This window comes from Macaca nemestrina, chromosome 2, assembly GCF_043159975.1.
Source record: "Macaca nemestrina isolate mMacNem1 chromosome 2, mMacNem.hap1, whole genome shotgun sequence".
NCBI classification, from domain to species: Eukaryota; Metazoa; Chordata; class Mammalia; order Primates; family Cercopithecidae; genus Macaca; species Macaca nemestrina.
Genome location: NC_092126.1, coordinates 118,104,835 through 118,127,227, shown reverse-complemented (window position 1 = coordinate 118,127,227; position 22,393 = coordinate 118,104,835). Strand labels below are relative to the sequence as shown.

The window sequence follows — 22,393 nt, the reverse complement described above, 5'->3', positions numbered from 1 at the left end:
TAAAAACAGAGATATCATTTTCACAGGAGAGAATCCTGACTCAGCTGGTGGCACTAAGATTCTTTTTTCCGATTAACAATGGCCAGCTTTCTAAAGGACCACACTGGGCTAATAATAGGCATCTGCTGAAGATAACATCCCCAAATTATCACACAGATAACCTTGAGACAGTAGTCTGTAATCCAAAGAGATATTGGGTTCTGTCCTTCTTGTACCTACATTTCCCATTGCACATGTGTCTAATATAAAAACACTCCCCATAAGAAATCAGAAAACAGAAGTGTAAGAAGCTACTGCCAAATTGGAGGTCATTAGGTAATAAAGATAAAATACAACTAACATGATGTTGTACACTAAGGGACATGAATGCAATTAATTAAAAAAAATCTGACACCTGCTTTGTATAAAGCCAGGTACCATTAGGATGGCACAGTCTTGATAAACAGTGAAGTTATATCCCTGGTGAGGCTAGGCAATGCTCCAATTTATAATTCCACAAATAACTGGTTTGAATGTGATATAAAGAGAAATTTTTATTTTTTGTTTTTTAAATGTGTTGACCCATGGGAGGTGTTCAGTGGATGTTTCTTGAACTGAACTGCGGAGAGTGACCTTAGACCACGGTCATCCCTGCCGATACTCTGATCGTCCACCAACATTTTCCGGCTCTGGCATCCTTCCCCAGATTACAGCCCTATCACTGTGTGCTCCACGGGGAGCAGAAAGTATTTTATTATCTTTGACTGCCCCAACACTTAGGCTGAAACCATTTCCTTGCATATGGGCTTGTTTCTCATTCCAGGCACGCTGAAGCTTGGTGCTTCCCCCTGCCCCCAGGATGGAGTTTCACTCTGTTGGCTGGAGGGCAGTGGTGTGATCTTGGCTCACTGCATCCTCAGCCTCACCAGTTCAAGTGACTCTCCTGCCTCAGCCTCCTGAGTAGCTGCGATTACAGGCACCCATCACCACACTTGGCTATTTTTAATTTTTTTTTTATTTTTAGTAGAGATGGGGTTTCACCATGTTGCCCAGGCTGATCTCAAACTTTTGGGCTCACCTCAGCCTCTTAAAGTGCTAAAATTACAGGCGCAAGCCACCACGCTCAACCACTCGGTGCTTTTTGAAAAGCTGACATGAAATTAGTCTGCTGGGAAAACCAACAAAGAATACAATTCCAGTATGAAAGTGGATCGGACGGGACAACCTCAGAGCATCTTGTCTACTAATCACAATTTTCATCCAACTGGCAAGCCCTCTGCCAGTCAGTGGACATAGAGCAGTGATGGAGAAAGAGGGACTTGGCTCCTGCCTGCCCTCAGGAAGCCTCATAGCTACTAAGGAAGCAGACACTGGATGAGAAGTCGCAGGTATTGGAGATGTCATAGAGGAGAAATACCTGATGCATGTTAGTAGATAAAGGCGACCCTAATCCCTAACGTCAGAAAGACATCTTCAAGCTGAGAGTGAGAATTATGATGCACTGCTGTGCTAAGGCTGCTGTAACAAATTACCTTTGTCCCTTGGTGGCCATGGGGCATTTGCTCCAGAACCCCCACCCTCGGTCTGTGGATGCTCATGTCCCTGATACAAAGTGGTATAATATTTGCATATAACCTATGTGCATCTTCCCATATACTTTAAATCATCTCTAGATTTCTTACAACACCTAACACACATCAACAGTTGTTATACTGTATTGCTTTTATTTGTATTATTTTTTATTGTTGTAATTTTTTTCTTGAATATTTTCCATTCACAGTTGATTGAATCCATAGATGCAGAATCCACGGGTATGGAGGACCAAATGAACTACAAAGTAAGTGGCAGAATAGAAAGGTATTCTCTCATAGTTTTGGAGGCTAGAAGTTCAAACTCAAGGTGTCAGCAGAGCCAAGCTCCATCTAAAAGTTCTAAGGGACACTCTTTGCTAGCCTCTTCCTAGCTTCTGGTAGCTCCCGGTAATGCCTGGTGTTTGTCAATTTAGAGCTGTGTCACTCCAACCTCTGCCTCCATCTTCCCATGGCTGCCTTCCCTCTGTGTCTGTGTATCCTCTCTTTCTTATATAAGGGCATCCATCCTATTAGATTTAGGGTCACCCTAAACCAGTATAAGAACCTCATCTCAACTTACCTACTTACATCTGCAAAGGCCCTATAGCCAAGTAAGGTCACATTCTCAGGCTCCTGGTGGACATGAATTTTGAGAGGACACTATTGAACCCACTATATATGGGTAGGATTTGTTAAACAAAAGCAGGGGTTAAACAAAAGCAGGTGACAAGGTAGAGAAGAACATCCCAGGCAGAGAGAACAATGTGTGCAAAGGCCCTGAGGCTGAGAAGACATGTCCTGTTCAAGGAATTGAAGGAAGGTTGGTTTGGCCATGTGTAGGGGACGTCCCCGCCAGAGGAAAGGAGCCTGGGTGGCAGCAGGAACGGTGAGTTCTGCGCCCTTTGTGCTCAGGATATGAGATACACATTGGGCAGGGATGAAGACAGTACCTCAAGGCAGTTCCAGGCATAGCTGCCCTGCAGGTAACAATGAACATCATACTTTGACTCAGAGTTAGGGCTGAATGAGTCTGTGGCAGGGGAGTGGGGTGTCATTTTGCCCAAATCCGACATTTGGGCCAAAATCTTCAGATTTTCCTGAGATGTCCTGTTAGGACTAACATGGGCTCTCCCAATTCTCAAGCCATCGTTCTCTTCCTTGCAAAAGCATTTCCATAGTGTGTTTTGTGAGGAGTTCTACAGGATGCTAACAAGCGTTCAGTGAATCAAAGCAAAATTGGTTTCTACATGATGTAAGGAACAGCTAAGGGCCTTTAACCTGCTCAAGTGCATCTTGAATGTCTATGACAGAGACCCCAGTGGTAGCATTTACCAAGATGATTTAACCATGGAGTCCTTCCTCCTCCAAAAATCTCACAGGAAAATGTTTTAAAAAATGAACTTGAGAAAACCCTGCCCCAGGTGGCACTGTCTCCCCTAGGATGTATCACCTTTTTAGTATGTCATTGTTGGTCCACACAGATATTTTGAAAATATTCAGGTAACTTCTAAACTCAGAGGAATAACAGTTGGCTCATCTTAAATCTGTGAGATCCAAGGAATTATCACTTAAGCAAGAAGCACCCCCACGAGCCACATCATTTCGCAAAGTGCCAGTATGCCTTTTGGAATCCCGCTCAGGTAGGATGGGGTGTGAAACCCGAGACAAGAGGAATGCTACAGTTCGGGGGCAGAGGAGACTGCCACTCCGCCTGCTCCAGAAGGGCTTTCTCAGCTTCATCGTCAGCATCAGTGATTGCCAGCCAGTCTTCCTCAGCTTTCAGAGGACAAGGTCCTCAGCATGTACACAAACCCCTATGTGAAACTGAAAATAATGTCAAAATCTCTGCTACAGATTCAAACGCTCAAATTTGAGTGAATTTGAATCATTGTGCAACACTGCTATATCCCACGGTTTCTCTCCCACAGGCATTACAAACTAACATTGGAGGAAAATTCATTTCATTTAAGACAACCTATGACTTCCTGTTCTCTTTTAGCTTGTGAAAATAAACAGTAGGGCCAAGAGAACAGAGACTAATACAAGACTGAAGGTCAAGCTGCATGTTCCCAACATAATTCTGTGCGGCAGTGAGGTTTGAGACTGTGTAATGGAACTATGAAGGACTACAACAAATAGCACAATAAAAATCTGAATATCTTTTTGCCCTGTCATTTTATTTCTGCTCCATGTTCTCCTTTTCTCTCCACTTCAAGAAAAGGCATCTTCATCCATTGCTTCCCTTGTCTTTAAAGCACAGTGTTTTCCATAAAACATCAGTGGCACTGCCAACGACATTCAAACCATCTCCAGCTGGGATTACACGCACTCTGGGAGGCTGAGGTGGGTGGATCACGAGGTGAGGAGTTCAAGACTAGCCTGGCCAAGATGGTGAAGTCCCATCTCTACTAAAACCACAAAAATTAGCCAGGTGTGCTGGCAGGCGCCTGTAATCCCAGCTACTTGGCAGGCTGAGGCAGGAGAATTGCTTGAACTTGGGCAGCAGAGGTTGCAGTGAGCCAAGATTGTGCCACTGCACTCCAGCCTGGGTGACAGAGTAAGACTCCTTCTCGAAAAAACAAAAAAACAAAAACAAACAAACAAACAAAAAAACTATCTCCACCTGAACAGATACTGCCTATCTTACTGAAACATGGCATTTGTCTTCCCTATTTGAAAGCAAAAAGTCCAGAAAGATGTGGAAAGAAGGAAAATCAAGAGGTGGAAGATACTGGTTTATCCCTAAGTTCTGCCCAATTCCTTCCTCAAAAAAATATTTAGTACTTGGCCCATAATTTAAAGTTGAAACACATACCTTCCAGTTAACTTTACATCTAAAATATCTGGTCAAAAATACATGCTGGCTTCTAATGTGAGTCAAGCTGCAGTCAAATTTGGCTTTAAAATGTCTTGAGAAGCTGCCTATGCATTTCTCTAAAAAGAGCTCCTTTATTCAACCAGATGCCATGTCTCTTGAGAGATTACGCACCATAAAAATGAGGAAGTAGCAAGACAATTACTATGAAAATTGTAAATTATGGTACTCTATGATCATCTTTATTGGGGCAGTCCTGTTGAGCTAGCCAAGGAAGAGAACCCTAATATCAATCACACTCTCCCCATTGCTAAACCTGAGCCTGGTGAGGAAGGCATCCAAGGGAAGAAACAAAAAGTAATGCTGTGCACAGAACCTAAACTTGATACTAGCAAACAGCATGGATGAGTCCAAACTTAAGGAGAGCTCTTTACTTAGCTGTCCAGCTCCCTCATCGTGGCTGTAGCTATGAACCAGCTTTCACCTTCCTATGGCAGCCAAATCATGGTGCGAAGATAAGACAATCACTGCCCTTTGTAATTACCAAGCCTTCTACAGGAATAAACTGCCCTGTGTATGGCTATAGAAAGGTGACAGTCTGATGTTGGGGAAGGGACTGGGGCTTCTTATAATCATGCATGAACCTAATTGATGTCCTGTGTTTGATTAGACAGTGACCTGTCTGTGATGTATAGACACAGTTTTCTTTATGTAGGTAAGAGTACATGGGTAGGTACTGTCAGCCAGCCATATCATTTTAAATGAAGCCAAGAACTGGCCAGAACAGGAAGAATAGATCAGTTACTGGTGGCCTCAGCCAATAACCAGGTAGAAAACGGGTCCCACAGAGGGCTGAAAAAGATGAACTGGTCAAGGCTCACAGGAAAAGGGATGACTGTGTAGCCCTTTGATTCTCTGCCTCCTGGGAGATGGGGAGCCTGGAGAACACTACTCACTGGATGAGATGGTCATAAAGCTTCAGGAGGAGATAGCCAACAGATGGGCATGTCCAGTGTCCAGGACATGGTGGTAGTGGGGTGGAAAGGGAAGGTACTAGGAAGACTTGGAGGAGAGGGATCAATGAGAATATAAAGGGACTATGGTTCTGTACCGCATTTATGCCAGTTCCTTGCTGAGTCATCAAGTCTCTACCAGACTGCAGCTGGGGACCAGCTCCCCAAAGAGGCAATAGCTCTATTCTGTCTGAAAAGACAGGGCAGCTGCCACTGGTGTGATGGGAGACAACAGATCTGGTGGAGTTTGATCTAACAGGTGATTCATTCATTCAACAAACACATATTGAGCACCCACTATGTGTTATTCTTGCTGCTGGTGACAGAGTAATGGACAAAACAAATGACTCTGTCCTCTTAGGGACAAATATTCTAGTAGAGGAGATAGGGATTGAAAGCCTGATGGTTCAAGATTTCAGGGTAGAGTTCCCATTTTATAAAGAAGAACTATAGAGCCTAACGAAGTCCTGTTCAGTAAGACCTTTTTGCAATATAAGCCTTGAGAGTTAAGGCTGGTCCCTTGGAAACTGGGTATCAGACTCAAAAGTCTCTTCCTACAGCATTATGTTATTCGACATGGTGACTACCAACCATGTGTGGCTATTTAATTATTTTATTTTTAAATAACATTTAAATTTCAGTTCCTCAGCCTCACTAGGCACACTTCAAGTGCTCACTACCCCTGTGTGGCCAGTGACATTAGTGATATTAGATAGGATATAGAACATTTCCACCATCTCATAAAGTCCTTTTGAGAGACACAAGAGTTACCACATGCCCTTAGGACATACATTGAATTGGTGAAGGCCTATGTGTGAAGCCATGCAGAAATGGACATCATCACCACACCAAGGCCTTCAGGCTAATGCTTATCAAAATTCTCCTTCTCAGAACTTTCCTCTCATCCCAGGAGTTGGAGTTGGTAATCCTTCTCAGTGATCACCCAGCCTCTTCTATTTCCCTTAGCTTAGCATGAAACACACTGTACCATGATGATCTGTTTGCCTGTCTACCTCCCTGTGGTAGTCACTGATGCCCCCTTCTTTGGGGACTCCAGTCTAGGCAAAGCCACAATAATCCTGACTAGTCCCCAGGGTATTGGATGGCTGACCTTACCCACCGTTCTTCAGGCATCAGTGGTGGGTGGGCATGCGACTCAGACCAGGCTAATTCTTGGACTTTCATCCAAGCTTCTGGGACAGATGCCCTCTGCTCCCCCGGAACACCCACTGAGAAATCCTGCCAGGCCTGTTCCCCATTATGAGGAGATCACCTGCCAGTGAGATAAGGTTAGAATGGAAGAAGACAGAAATGAGAGCTGAAAGGAAGGATTCAAATTCCAAATGACTTTGCTCCAGTCTGTCATTGCTGAGTACTGAAATCCAGCTGTCGCCCAAATGGCACACTCCCTAGATTTCAAATTACATGAGCCAGTAAGTGTGCTTCTTGCTGGAGGTAGTTGGAATTGTGTTTCTGTCACTTGCAACCAAAATCCAGGACAAACGCAAGAGGGAGCTGGATGACGGCAGGGACCTCTTCTGTCTAGTTCATGATTTTATCCTCAGGGCCTCATACAGGGTTGGGTACAAAGCCAGAACTCAGTAAGACTGAAGAAAGACTCCCTCTGCTTAAGAACAGGCACACTTACCACTGACTCACACCACTGTAACAATGGAAAGAAGCATCCTGAAAAGAAAAACATCCTGGCAAAATGCTCATGATCACTCTTTGAGTCATATGTCCAGGAGGCAAGAGGCATGCTCTGTGTTTAGAACCAAGCACAGAGTTGAGTGGCCACATGACATTTATCAAGGCATTGAAACACCTTGGTAGACTGCGGCCCATGTCTTCACTAACATAGAAATTATGCAGGCATTTTACAGAGCCACATCCTGCCCAAAATGTCCTAAAAGAACAGTAAGCATGGCTGAACCAATTGTTCTGACTGATAAAAACCTTGTATGTAAATTAATCTCCCCTATTACACAAATCTTTTATGAAGATTTCCTTTATTTTCAAACGTCCTAGTGACCATAGATTAAGGACTCCCTGTTGACGGAGACAACAGGTGATTTGTGGTTTCTACTTATCTGTCTTGCCCTCTTCACAATGCCACATAGTGAGAGGGGTGGACACCCAGGGGCTTTCCAAGCAGAGCAACCTCTCTGCCAGGCTCTGATTTCAGCAATATCTGCATCAGATTTGCTCTCTGTTGAGTGTATCAAGGCAGATTGCAATTTGGTGGCACTGGAACTTTAATCGCCCACTGTTTATTATGGCGTTATCTGTAATAGGATGCTTATTGTTTACATTTCTGTGAGCTCTGGGAGGAAGCACACGTGCTATGCTGAACATGACTCTTGGGAAATGTTCTGTAATCCGGTGAAGCAGAGACCCAGCAGGCAATTCTCGGGGGACAGATGCTGTGCACGGGGCAAACAACTCCACAAGGCGGAGGCCGGCAGTCTCTGTGCCTCAAAGTGGGAAGCCATCAGGTGCCTAGTCTTACTTAATGAAAACATAAAAGGCTTCACTTAATTGCTCCAAGATTATGCAGGGTGGTTTTTTTCCCCCTTCTTTTAGGTTGAGCTTGTTAATTTCTGCAGCTGTGATGTTGGCACAATTGCAGCCCCGAGTCCTGTTTTCACAACTTGTAAGCAAAATTAAAACTTCCCTTTTTAATTAGAATTCAAACCAAGCCAGAATTAAAATCCTATCACAAAGCAGAGGCCTGAGAAGGCTCCAGAAGGAACACCTGTTCCAAAGGCATGAGGGACAGCCTCTGAGATACGCACCACTGGGGGTGCCTGGGGTGCTGGGGCTGCTGCGGGCGCCCTCTGCGGAGGGTTGTTGCCGTCAGCGATGCGTGGGCCATTTCAACATCTTCCTGCAAGGGGAGTCGGCTCTGGGGTGGACAAATCCCGTTCAAATTCTCTATTTCTTATGCCTGTTAGTGAGAATTCAATTGCCCAAGTATGAATTGCTCCTTTCCCCAATAATAATAATTACAGCAGTAATAGCAGGTATTAGTAATAAGGTCAAACTCTTGTTCAGAAGTATTAAATAAGGTACATTTCACACCACAGTTCTTCACATGTGGTGACAGCTCTGTGAATTATTCTACTGAGAAAGGTGCAGATCCAGAGAGTTCTGTGATCACGTCCTATGTGTGTGTATGCCCATGTGGATGCCACCTTGCCACTCCTGTCCTGCACCCTGACAACAGGTTTGCACTTCATCTTTCATTTTCTTCTAAGAGAAGGCAGAAAAGTTTTAACCTCAAACCCTAAAGAAAAATATCTCATTACCAGTTATCATTAATCTGAGTCATAATTGTCAATGCAGGGATACTCACCCGGATACTGCCTAAAAAAGCCCTTTGCACTTCCGAAGTACTGCCATATGAGAGACGGGTCACGGTCAAAGTTATCTACAAAAACTTTGTTTAGGGATTCAGACCAATAAACCCCATTGACAATTGCAGGGTCTGTAAAAAAGAAAGAGAAAGAGAGGGGTGTATTAGAAAACAAAGTGAAATAAAATTCCTTTTATTTCCCACACCACTTGGCAGATATTGGCACGAGGTACTCCATCTTGCAGGAGGCTATGAAGAAAGTTATAGCCTCAAAAACATTTAGCTCCCGGGGATTCCAGATGCTGGGGATTCCCCTCCTGCCTGAGCCCTCCTAGTCTCCCAGGAGCCTCTAACTATGATTCCTTACTTAAAAGACACTTCCTTTTATTTGTACCTTTCAATGTCACATATCCCATAGAGAAAATCACATAATCCTCTTTAAGAAAGCAGAGAGAGACCTTATTAGCATTATTTTCCTGCTTTTCCCCCTACTGAGCCAGAACTTGGTATTAAAAATAGGAAAACTGTATTTTCTCTCACTGTAATCACCTCAGCCACCAACACAGCCCTATTCTGTTTCTCTTTGCCCTGACTTAGAAGTTTGCTTTTTAAAAAAAATAAATAAATTGAAATTACATAACTAAATCTCTCTAATTCTGCTATTCAGCAGAATGTGAGCTCTGTGAAAGCAAAGACTACCTCTTGTGGTCTTTTGCTGTACCCTTTGACCAGCACATGGCAGAAGCTCCAAAACTCTTGTAGAGGAATAGAGGGAAGGATGGATGGATGGTGATATGATTTGGCTATGTCCCCACCCAAATCTCATCTTAAATTGTAGCTCCCATAATTCCTGGTGGGAGATAATTGAATCATTAGGGTGAGGCAGGTCTTTCTTGTGCTGTTCTCATGATAGTGAATAAGTCTCACAAGATCTGAGACATTTTTTGAAGGAATTTTATAAAGAGGTACTCCCCTGCATATGCTCTCTTGCCTGTTGCCATGTAAGATGTGCCTTTGCTCCTCCTTTGCCTTCTGCCATGATTGTGAGGCCTCCCCAACCATGTGGAACTGTGAGTCAATTAAACCTCTTTCCTTTATAAATTATCAAGTCTTAGGTATGTCTTTATTACCAGCATGGGAACAGGCTAATACAGAAGGACAACACAAAGATTGTTCTCCAGATACCAGGCAATCATTTACTCTTTTGCCATGGAATCCCATGAGCAAATCTCTTTTCCTCACCTACAGTAGCCCAAAGATAACTCCTTGCCTTCAGTTCAGAGATTTTAAAAAATAACCGTGAATTCCTATTCAACACAATATTGGAAGTCCTGGCCAGGGCAATCAGGCAAGAGAAAGGAATAAAGGGCATTCGAATAGGAATAAAGGAAGTCAAATTATCCCTGTTTACAGAAGACATGATCCTATACCTAGAAAACCCCACAGTCCCAGCCCAAAAGCTTCTTAAGCTCATAAACAACTTCAGCAAAGTCTCAGGATACAAAATCAATGTGCAAAATATCACTAGTATTCCTATACACCAACAACAGTGAAGCTGAAAGCCAAATCATGAATGAATTCCCATTCACAATTGCCACAAAAAGAAAAAAGTACCTAGAAATATAGCTAACTAGGGAGGTGAAAGATCTCTATAAAGAGAACTTCAAACCACTGCTCCAAGCAATCAGAGATGACAGAAACAAATGGAAGATGTTGCATGCTCATGGATAAGAAGAATTAATATTGTTAAAATGGTCATATTGCCCAAAGCAATTCATAGATTCAATGCTATTCCTAATAAACTACTGTCGAGATTCTTCACAGAACTAGAAAAAACTATTTTAAAATTCACATGGAACTAAAAAAGAGCCTGAATAGCCAAGGCAACCCTAAGCAAAATGAACAAAGCTGGAGGCATCACAGTACCTGTCTTCAAACTATATTACAGGGCTACAGTAACCAAAACAGCATGGTACTGGTATGAGAACAGACACATAGACCAACGGTACCAAATAGAGAGCAAAGAAATAAGACTGCATGCCTACAACTATCTTATCTTTGACAAACCTGACAAAAACAAGCAATGGGGAAAGAATTCCCTATTCAATAAATGATGCTAGAATATCTGGCTAGCCACATGCGGGATATTAAAACTGGACCTCTTCCTTATACTGTATACAAAAATTAACACAAGATGGTTAAAAGACATAAATGTAAAACCCAAAACTATAAAAACACTGGAATACAACCTAAACAATACCATTCAGGACATAGGCACAGGCAAATATTTCATGATGAAGACACCAAAAGCAATTGCAACAAAAGCAAAAATTGACAAATGGGATCTAATTAAACCAGAGAGCTTCCACATAGCAAAAGAAACTATCAACAGAGTAAATAGACAACCTACAGAATAGGAGAAAATTTTTGCAAATTATGCATCTGACAAAGGTCTAATATCTAGCATCTATAGGGAACTTAAACAAATTTGCAAGAAAAACAACCCCATTAAAAAGTGGACAAAGGACATGAACAGACATTTCTCAAAAGATGGCATACATGCAGCCAACAATCATATTTTAAAAAGCTCAACATCACTGATCATTAGAGAAATGCAAATCAAAATCACAATGAGATACCATCTCATACCAGTCAGAATGGCTGTTATTAAAAACTCAAAAAGTAACAGATGCTGGTGAGGTTGTGTAGAAAAAGGAACACTTGTATACTGTTGGTGGGGGTGTAAATTAGTTCAACCATTGTGGAAGACAGTGTAGCGACTCCTCAAAGACCTAAAGACAGAAATACCATTACACTCAGCAATCCCATTACTGGGCATACACTCAAAGGAGTATAAATCAGTCTATTATAAAGATACACCCATGCATATGCTCAGTGCTGCACTATTCACAATAGTAAAGACATGGAATCAACCTAAATGTCCATCAATGATAGACTGGATAAAGAAAATGTGGTACATATATACCATGGAATACTATGCAGCCATAAAGAACAACAAGATCATGTCCTTTGCAGGGACATGGATGGAACTGCAAGCCATTATCCTTAGCAAACTAACACAGGAACAGAAAACCAAATACTGCATGTTTTCACTTATAAGTGGGAGCTAAATGATGAGAACACATGGACACAGAAAGGGGAACAACACACGCTGGGCCTTTCGGAGGGTGAAGGTTTGGAGGAGGGAGGGGATTAGGAAAAAAAACTAATATGTACTAGGCTTAATACCTACGTGATGAAATAATCTGTACAATAAACTCCCATGACACAAGTGTGTCTATATAACAAACCTGCATATGTACCCCTGAACTTAAAAGTTGAAGTCAGACGTGGTGGCTCACACCTGTAATGCCAGCACTTTGGGAGGCTGAGGCAGGTGGATCATTTCAGGTCAGGAGTTCAAGGCCAGCCTGGCCAACATGGTGAAAGCCTATCTCTACTAAAAATAGAAAAACTAGCCAGGCGTGGCGGCAGGCGTCTGTAGTCCCAGCTATTCGGGAGGCTGAGACAGGAAAACAGCTTGAACCTGGGAGGCAGAGGTTGCAGTGAGCCAAGATTGCACCACTGCACTCCAGCCTGGGCAACAGAGCAAGACTCTGTCTCAAAAAAATAAAATAAAATAAAAGTTGGAAAAAAAATAAGAGTGAAGACAAAGAAGGAGAATAAACAAGTATTTCCTGTACACTGGCTGAAGCCATGTGGGTCACTGAGGATGCTCTGTGATGGTTCACTTTTTCTTTTTTAACCTCTGAAGACCCTGTTTCAAAATGATGCCACATTAAGCAACATTCCATTCTTAGAGGAGAAATAGTTGTCAAGTGTCAGGATGAAAAGTTTGAGAATGATTACATGAGTTATTAATGATGAGGAAGAGGAGGAGGAGGAGAAACTTTCACTGAGTCCTTCCTGGGGTATAGGCGTGGTGCTTACTTTATCTCCTATCCCCCCTCAGCAGCCCAGCCCTCCAAGGCAGGCTGGATCCCTTATTCTCCTCCACTCTCTAGCAGTGGAAACTACAGCACCAGGAAACAAGGTACTTTCCTAAAAACATCCAGCTACTAAGGGCCAAAGCCTCTGATCTGAGGTTTCCTTATTTGTAAAATGGCAAAATAATACCCACCCTATACATATGCACCATGGAATACATGGTCCCAAAAAAGAATGAGATTGTATACTTTGCAGTGACATGGATGGAGCCAGAGGTCATTATCCTGAGTGAATTAATGCAGGAACAGGAAACTAAACAGCCTATATTCTCACTTATAAGTGGGAGATAAACACTGAGTACACATGGACACAAAGAAGGGAACAACAGACACTGGGGCCTACTTGAGGGTGGAGGGTAGGACGAGGGTGAGGATCAAAAAATTACCAATTGAGTACTATGCTTATTACCTGGGTGATAATCTGTACGCTAACTCCCTGTGACATGCAATTTACCCATATAACAAACCTGCACATGTACCTCCTGAACCTAAAATAAAAGACGGAAAGAAAAAAAATTACCCACCCTAGAGACCTGTTTAGAAAGTTAAACAAATCAACAGAAAACAGCTAATGGCCAGAGGCACTCACACAGCCATCAATGGGGCTGTTCCCTTGGCCTAGAGCCCTGTACCCTCACCAGAGTTCCCTGCTGGACGCCTAGTCATGCAATCCCACTGTGACATCCTCATTCCAGAGATTCGTCAATACCATACAGACAGGAAGGGTGAGGATGGATGAGGTTACTCCAGTCGTCAAGTTGCAGAGGAAACAATAAGCAACATGATGCTAGAAATGGTCATATAAGTCAGGTCCACTTACGAGGACACTCAGGAATGGCCCCAGTGCACCTCCCCTCCTCCACAGCTGCCTACCCCTTTCCAGCGGCAGCCCCAGGACATCCATCTGCACAGCTCTAGAGTCCACAAAATGGCACCAGGGCCAGTGGGCAGACACGATGTCCTGGCTTGTTGTGTCACCTCTGCCCTGCCTTATTCATTCAGATCACTGAGGTAACTGGGGTTCTGAATTCCATCTCAAGGGCAAATGCTGTAACTCTTGTAAACTGTAATAAACCCCATCATAGCCTGGGGGTGTGAAAATGACCCAATCAGTCTTTTACCACAAAGTAATCTTAGGAGGACTTTATCCTCACAATCCTGGAAAATGGAGCTCTTTCTTTTTCCTGTCTAAGCTTGATAACAATTACTGTGACTCACCCCTAGCGGCAAAACCCATTTAAATTAATCCATTATTGTATGCAAATACAATAATGACACTGAAAAATCCATGGTTCTTGCCTCCATCAATGGCCTCAATTATGTCGGTGTCATAAAAACCTTCCACAAAAAGCAGCGAAAATTCCATTTCCTTAGCTCACTGTCTCAACATGTTAAGGAGTCAAACAGTTTCCAGTTAGACAATTATTTTTTCTTAAGTGTAGCAATTGGGATTTGCCCAGTTTTGACAATTCTTTTTTCTTAAGTGTAGTTTCTTTGGTGCCCAGACCTCCAGGTGGTCCTAGAAATCTAAGATTGCCCCCTGAGGAACTGTGAGCATCTTCAGAAATACAAAGCAAACTAAGGATGTTTCATTCACTTCATTTGGACACCAAATCTTGCTCTAAAATTATGCCTCTGCAAGAAGAGGGGGCTTCGATTTTTCCAAGGGCATGGTGAATAACTGGAAATAGAACCACTAAAAAATATAATCTACCTAAAATGGGGGCTGTGTTGTACACACCCATTTGATCAAATATTTGAAATAACACTTACCTTGGCTTGTAACATAATCACAGTATATCGATTTCACAAGCTTGCTTAGCAAGCAATGTTAAGAGAAGGGGAAATCTTAAATAGCTGTCTATTGTGACAGTCATTTAAAAGATAGGTAAAGAAAAAACAGAAAAAATAGACGGAGCCTTCATCTGAGTATTTAAGTTTAAAAAAAAAATAGACAAGTTAAATATGATTTTCCCAACATCACTGACAGAGAGTGGAAATGAAGTAACCCACGGGACAGTCAATGCTGCCTATGCCCCACATATACCCAGGTCCCCTGGTCCTTCCACCGTCCCATGGGGAGCAGGCAAATGTCATGCTGCAGTGTGGACCAGAGCTCAGCCTCATGTTCCCTCGATGGTGGCTGAGCTGATTTGTTTTCTTATGGTCACTTGTGAAAATGACAGCAACCTGTGGAGTAGCAGACGAACCATTTTCCTTGTTTGTGTTTTGTTTCAAATTCTGTTTAAAAGACCCCTTTGCTTCACTTAGGGTTCTTCAGGCATCACATTTATCTGAGCCTCAACTTGTACCTCCACCTTTCATCTTTTTAGAGGTTTAAGGCACTGAATTAGCTTTCTGTGGCAGCTGCAGCAAAATACTGCCAACTGGATGGCTTAAAGACAACAGAGATTGATTCTCTCACAATTAGGGATAGAAAAAGTTAAAAACCAAGCTGCCAGCAGGGTTGCTTCCTTCTGGAGGTTCTAAGAGAGTCTGTTCCATGCCCCTCTCCTGATCTCAGGTGCTCACCTGCCATCCTTGATACTCCTTGGCTTGTAGCCTCATTATTTCCGCTTTACCTCCATCTTCACATGGCCTTCCCCTCTGTGTGTCTATGTCAAATCTCTCTCTCTACTTTGTCTCAGAAGGACTGGTCATTGGGTTTAGGCACCACCCTAAATTCAGGATGGTCTCATCTCAAGATCCTTAAATTAATAATGTCTGCAAAGACCCTATTTTCAAATGAAACCACACTTGCAGGCACTGGAGATCAGAACGTGAACGTATCTTTTGGGGACCACTGTTCAACCCAGTACTTTCTGAATTATCCTACACAATATGGTTTGTATGTATTCTTTTAAAAATCTGAGTTTAATAAGAGCAGGGCTTCTACCCAGCGAAGGATATTTCAAGGCTTTCACCCTTTTCTTCTTGTGGGAACAATTCAGATTTTCATGTCCATATTATATTTTCCTAAGCGAACCATTCTTCCTGACCTCTGTCAATGGGTCCTACCTGTAATGCCCTAAGTTGGATTAAAATCACTTTCCTGAATGTCTAGTATATGTATCAATGCCCAGAACTCTGCTCAATAAAGTGAATTCCAGGATAACATGGTCATTTTCTCCAACATTCCTATCCAATCCACATTAACTTATTATTCATGTTGGTCAATATATAATCCAGGAATAGCAGTTCTGTTTCCTCTACCTTCTGAGACATGAAGTTACCCCCAGTGCCAGTCAAGAATCTATCAGATGTTCAGCTTTTACTAAAACAGACTACTAGCAGATGTTTGGGGGGTAAGAGTTCCACACCACCTTTGAGATAAATTTATAATTTGTATTTGAAGAGCACCTCCCACAACCCTGATCTGTCTTTGTAATGCATCATATAACCTAACAGCAAACTCCTTTTGTAGTTTTCTTTTTTCATTTTCACCCAGATAACTGCTCTGGCCTGTGGTGTGCACATTGCTACATAGGGTCTTCTTGTGTGGCACATGGCTAACGTTCTCTCTGCACACACCTACACACTCTCGCATACCTTTCCAGATTGGTTTTGCATCTTTGAATAAGGTGCTCCCTCTTATTACTGTATTTTAGTTATACGTTCCATCCTGAGCAGTGCCTGAGATGGTCAGCCCGCATGGATCCAAGCAAATTAATGGATGTAAAGCACTTGGCACAGCAACTGGCACATACAAAATGCTTCATAAATACTGGTTGTTATTTACTCCATTCATTAGAAAATAAATAAATAAGGTCTTGGCTGGGCCCGCTGGCTCACACCTATAATCTCAACACTTTGGGAGGTCAAGGCGGATGGATAACTTGAGCTCAGAAGTTTGAGACCAGTCTGGCCAACACGGCAAAACTGCATCTCTACAGAAAACACAAAACAGTAGACAGGCATGGTGGTGGCGCCTGTAATCCCAGCTACTCAAGAAGCCGAGGTGAAAGGATCGCTTGAAACTGGGAGGTCAAGGCTGCAATGAACCAAGATTGCACTACTGGGCTCCAGACTGAGTGACAGAGTGAGACCTCGTCTCGAAAAAAAAAAAAAAAAAAAAGAGAGAGAGAGAAAAGAAAATAAAGAAAGAAATAAATAAGGTCTCAAGAGGAGCTCCCAACTTTCACCATGTTCTCCACATCAGGGTTGCTGGGCAGCACCTCAACAGCAGCACGGCAGTCAGGACTCGGGCCTTGGAGCTTGCGTCCCAGGTCTGAGATCTCACTTATCACTGGTTAGCTAATGGCCTTGGGCTTGTGACTTAATGTTCCTCAGCCCCAGTGCCTTCATCTGTAGAAGCCAGATGAGAGTGGCTCTTCCTCAAAGGCATCTAAGACAAGGCACAGAACTTGCTGTGTGGTGGGAGGACTGCATACGCCACCAGCGCCCATCACTAGTCCCAGAACAGTGGAAGCCCCCACCCGCAGCAGTTCAGCTGTCCTGAGAGTATCCAGGACAGACTTTAGGCAAGTCTCTTTCTCTCTTCCTTAAATTATCAGGGCAAGGTACTGTGATGACGCTTTCATTCATTTGTTTACTCAACAAATATTGATTGAGTACCTACTGTATCAGACATTCAACAGTATACTAGACAATGAAGTTGACATTTCAGTCTGAGGAGGAGAGAAACAATGGCAAATAAATGAGAATTTCAAGTAGAAATAGGTGTAATGAAAATAAAATGGGATAAGCCAGAGAGTCACTGGCTGTGGAAAGTGGGGCAGCGGGTTACCCAAATTGGGTGGTCAAAGATGACCTCCCAGAGGTCATATAGATGACCTGAATGCTGAGATGGCACCAGCTCCCAAATGCCTAGGCTAGCAAGAGCTTTGTACACAGAGTGAATAAGCAAGATAAAAAACCCTGAGTCAGGAAGAATCTGGTGTTTTGGGGAAAGGTACTGGATAAGGCTGGAGAGGTGGGGAGGCCGTGGCAAGGATTTTAGCAGATATGCTAGTTTCCTGCCAAGAATGCATTTTGTAGCAGACATAATCTGTGTTCCATTCATGCCAAGGTCCATCATGCCCTCATTCATGGCTCCAAAATCAAATTTATTTTCCAAAATCTGTAGTAAATATGGCCTACTTCCTCTTTGCAGGACAGGCAATCAAAAACTTCATGGATGCCTTAGTGCTTGAGTTTCCTCTCCAGACCTCAGTCATCTGATATACACTTGATTTTTCCCCCAATACCATTTATTAGCAGAACTGTATTAATTTAAACTTGCCATTTTCTACCACAAAATATGGGTCAACTTCTAGGGAATCTGAGTGAGGACGAACAATTATAAGCTAACACAGAATTAGAGACAAACTACATTTACCCAAAAACCACTGATGGAAGGGAAGGGACTCAGCTCAGAATCAACAGGATTTTTAAAGTGTGGCCCTTGTGCAGATGCCTGCCTTGAACAAGGCTGGAGGAAGCATCTCTGTCTTTCCTAAATGCCTTCAAAGCTGTGCACCTCCCAGCTATGAAATTATAGCAGGCAGGGGAGTCTGGGGATTAAGCCCATGCAGGAGTTTTCTTCTGTGTGGTGTGTTGGACCAAATTCAAGATGAGAATGGTTGGATAGTTTTCATGTCTCCCATTTCAGCAAGTAAATGACATCTCTCCCATTCATTCTAAGTAGATCATAGATTAAATAATGAACAGTTTTGATGCTAATTATCAAGCACTTTATATCTATTGGAAAATAGTCCTTAATATGTGCTGAATTATAAAATAGGTTTATTTGCCAAACATTTATCCTTCCTCTAAACTTAGTGATATGCTAGACATGAAATGCAGGTTGCTCTTCACAAAGGTGGAGCCAATTTCTGGCAGCCCTGGGACCAGAGGGACAAGGAGGATTCATGGCCCAGTGCTGAACCACTCCAGATGGAGCTGGGAAGCAAACGGCTTGGCAAATGCCAGAGAATGCTCTAGTCTCCCTCAGCCTGTTGCCTCAGGTATGCTACACGTCAGGCTTCATTCCCCGGTGAGAGTTCGTGTGAATGATTAGAATTTTGTTTTGCCATAAATATATCAACTTTAAATAGTCTTTCTCCTTTCATATATTTTAAATTTTGTGGAGAAACTTGCATTTCTTCTTCCTCATTCTCCTGGAATAAACCATTCACAAGTCTCTTTTAGAAATATTAAGAAGAAAATTGTATCACAGAAATCATGATGATGCTGATAATGATAGTGGCAGAGATGACCACTTAGGGGGCACTTACAATGTGCCACACACTATGTATGGTCCAGGCAGTCAAGAACTACTTTTCCTAGCCACATTTTACAGATGAGGAAATCTATCCCCAAAGCTTTGAAGTGCACTGCTATAGTACATTACCTTGTTCAAGGTGAAAGTTAGCTAAATTCCTGTAAAAACTCCTAGATAACAGAAGACTTGAATTTTATTTACTGGCTACCAGACAGTACACAAGGGTGGGGGAAAGCAAGGGCAGGGAGAGGAGGCTGCCTTCCCCTAGCCATCATCAAATAAGTAGGTGACCCCTAGAAGAGGGGGCTCCCTCAGGCTTTCTTGGGGCCCTGACAGGGCATCTTAGTACTTAATACTTGGGATATATGCATACATTAAAGAGGACAGGATGGATGAAGATAGAGTAGTACTGGGTACCAATTTGGAGTCCCCCTCCAAGAGTTCCTGGATGCATCCACCCCAGGTTCTCTGCTGCAAAGCAGGCCAGTGAGACTACTGCATCACTACCAACATTTGGACTTGAGGTCTGCTGGTAGAGGGGACATTTACAAGGCATAAAATCATGGCTAAAATACTGTAGAGTGAACTTAATCACATTCCAAGAGGCTTCCATTTCTAAAATGGCATTTGATTGACTGTAGTTAAGCTAATATTCACTAATTTAAAACACCTCCTTTGATACATGATACTTCCCCATCACTACGTCACCTTTTCATTCTAACAAAATGCTGAGGAACCCACTCCTTCCTGAGGTTTGGCTCTGGCTGGAAAGGACATAAAGCTCATTTTGGAAAGGTTCAGAATCCCCCTTTTCCCACCAGCAAATACTGGAACAATGCCCGTGCTGCAAAACTGTCACAGCAGCTCTTTGGAACTCAAGCATTTTGCTTGAAAATCTGTACTGAACACCACGGCCAGAGCACCCACCCTGCTCCAGAAGCATCAGTAGTTTTTGAAAACTCATCACAGGGAGATTAATCCCACTGCCTGAGGATTCACACCATTCTGATCTGGCCCAGGACCCCTTTTGAAAACAAATCCACTTTCCCTCCAGCTCCCAACATACACCCACATCTGCACTGGTCAAGTTCGCTGAGGCTTTCTCTTTCACACTGTCTGATTGTTTCCTTCATGGTAACTGTTACAACTATTAAACAACCCACCCAAAGAGTATTAAATCATGTCATATTTTCTAATATCCCCCAAAGCATTTAGCACGCATACTGGATATAGTATGCATTTGTTTATTTATTCATTCACTCAGAAAATATTTACTGAATGCCTACTGTGTGCCAGGCACCTGCTAGGATTTGGAGACAAAGCAGTGGGCAAAACCAGACATGGCCTTTGACCTAGTGGAGTGCACAGCCCAGTGGGGGAAGATGGAATCTGCAAAATGGAATCTGTAGAATGCACAGGCATGGGGTGGGCGGGTTGTAGAGTGGTCCTGGCAGAGCCAAAGGAAGTCTAAGTGCCTGGAATGCAGGAAATAAAAAGGAAGCTGGGGTGGGAAATGGGGGCAGGGGGAACCAAGTAGGGCTTTGTAGACCTGGGTCTACAGTCTGTCTTCAATCTCAAGAGCAGTGGAGGCCTCCTTTGCCATTTAGAGAGCAACCAAGCGGTGGAGTGGGGAGGGGGTGGTGCAGGCTGGAAGGGTGGAGGGGAGTGTTTAGAGGCTCCTGCAGTCATCCATGGGGTACATGAGGGCGCCTCTATGAGGGTGGTAGAGGGAGAGAAGCCAGTGGGACACAGAGAGGATGTGCTTAGTAAACACGTGTTCGTCCAGGTTTTGCACTGAAGGCAGGTGCTGTGCCAGCTGTTGAAGCTCTCTTCTGCACTGTCCCAGCATCCATGTGGGGAATCCCCCATAGAAGGAAGCCAGGACAACCATGCTGCAGAATCACTACACCATGGGAAATGAGCCAAGGGGAGGGGCATGCCCCTTAGATCACACACAAATGGGAAATTCTGTTGACTGCAACAGGGAAACGTGTCCCCAAAAAGCTGTCTTGTCATAGATTTGCGGACTGGACTATGATTCCCCTGTTGAAACTGTCCTCAAAATGCAATCCCTTCAAGCCATTCTTCTCGTCTGTCTCCAATAGACAGAACTATATCATCAGCAGTGTGAAAGAGTGGAAACCACAGGGAAGTGGTATTCTTGACCACCCACATTTAGGGGTGTGAAACCTCCAGGGGGGGCTTTCTTGGCAGGAGCCACTGCGCCACACGGTGCCAGCTGCTCTGCCCCCTCACGCTCCATCACGCTCACCACTCCAGGGAAGGCCCAGACTATTTCTGGAGGATGAGGGAACCGAGGCCCAGCAAGCGAACACCACACAGCCAGTGAGGAACATGGGTTCCGCTCTCATGGCTCCCTCAGCAGAGGGGATGCAGGGGACGGGGGATGCAAGACGGGGTGGGCTCAGAGTCACCTAACCCTTGGCCTCTGTCCTAAACCCTCCTCATAAAGTAAAGCCAAATAAACTCTTAGCCATTCCATCACCCAGAACTTAAAAAAAAAACCTATGGGAATTGAAGTCTTGTCCTATGCTCTGTGGGGGTGGGGGGACAAAAGAAACAATTCTGGATAGAACTGACAGATGACAAGTCATTTACAATAAAGGACAACATCCAGTTAGAGAGTACACAGCTGTCATCATTTAGCAAGAACCCATTCCTGATAGTCACTGGGGAAAGTCTCTTCTCATTTTAACCTTTCAGAAGAGAGAAAGAAATTTAAACATTCCTTCCTTCCATCTTCCAGACAGGCCTGGCTCCCAGTAAAATATGATTTTGTGAGCCTGCCATCTAGGCTGATGCTATCAGCTTTTTATTGATATTTAATATAAACACAGCCCCGAGGCTAGCAGGTACCCTGACAGGGTCTGAAATATAATTGCCAGGGAATGGTACAAATGCGTGTAGCAATTAAGGAGCTGTCAGGGATATTGCTGGAGCGAGGACATAGAAGCCGCAGACCGGACAAAGAAAGGCTAGGGCTGCAGCTGGGGGCACGTGGGCAGCAGAGGGCTGTGGGAAAGGAACGGGGAGCAGCATCACATGTCACTACATAGTCAGAGCTGCTGTGGGCCCAGACACCGCACCCAGGGAAATAAGGGAATTATGGACATTTGAAAAAGGGAACAGGGGCAAGTTCAGGTTTGTTGTTTGTTTTTAACAGCAAAAGGCCAAGCGCTGACTCTCCTGCCTCTAATATGAGATTTATACTGGAGAGACAATATGCAACCGTGAGCCTGCTTCTGAGGAAGGTCTGGATGGGGAGCCAAGGGGGCAGGGAAAAGGAATTTTCTCTGTTTGTTAAACAGCTTTACTGAGGTATAGCTGGAATTTGCATTATGTGCTGCTTTTAACATCTGTCACAGTGTCACCAGCCTGAAAACCTGGCTTGGGGTGAGGAACACCAGAT

General features: G+C 43.5%; 1 protein-coding gene across 5 annotated transcripts in view; it reads right to left on the bottom strand.

Moving 5' to 3' along the window:
- Nucleotides 1-22,393, bottom strand: part of LOC105480634 (calcium voltage-gated channel auxiliary subunit alpha2delta 3) — a 932,903-nt gene that overhangs the window by 493,294 nt on the left and 417,216 nt on the right. For all 5 annotated transcript variants that reach the window (XR_011620085.1, XM_071091908.1, XM_071091909.1 and 2 more), the window contains one exon: nt 8,734-8,865. Coding sequence is in view for 4 of the 5 variants with exons in the window: in XM_071091908.1 (XP_070948009.1) it covers nt 8,734-8,865 (132 nt within the window). In the remaining variant the exon portion in view is untranslated. The remainder of the gene's footprint in view (nt 1-8,733; nt 8,866-22,393) is intronic.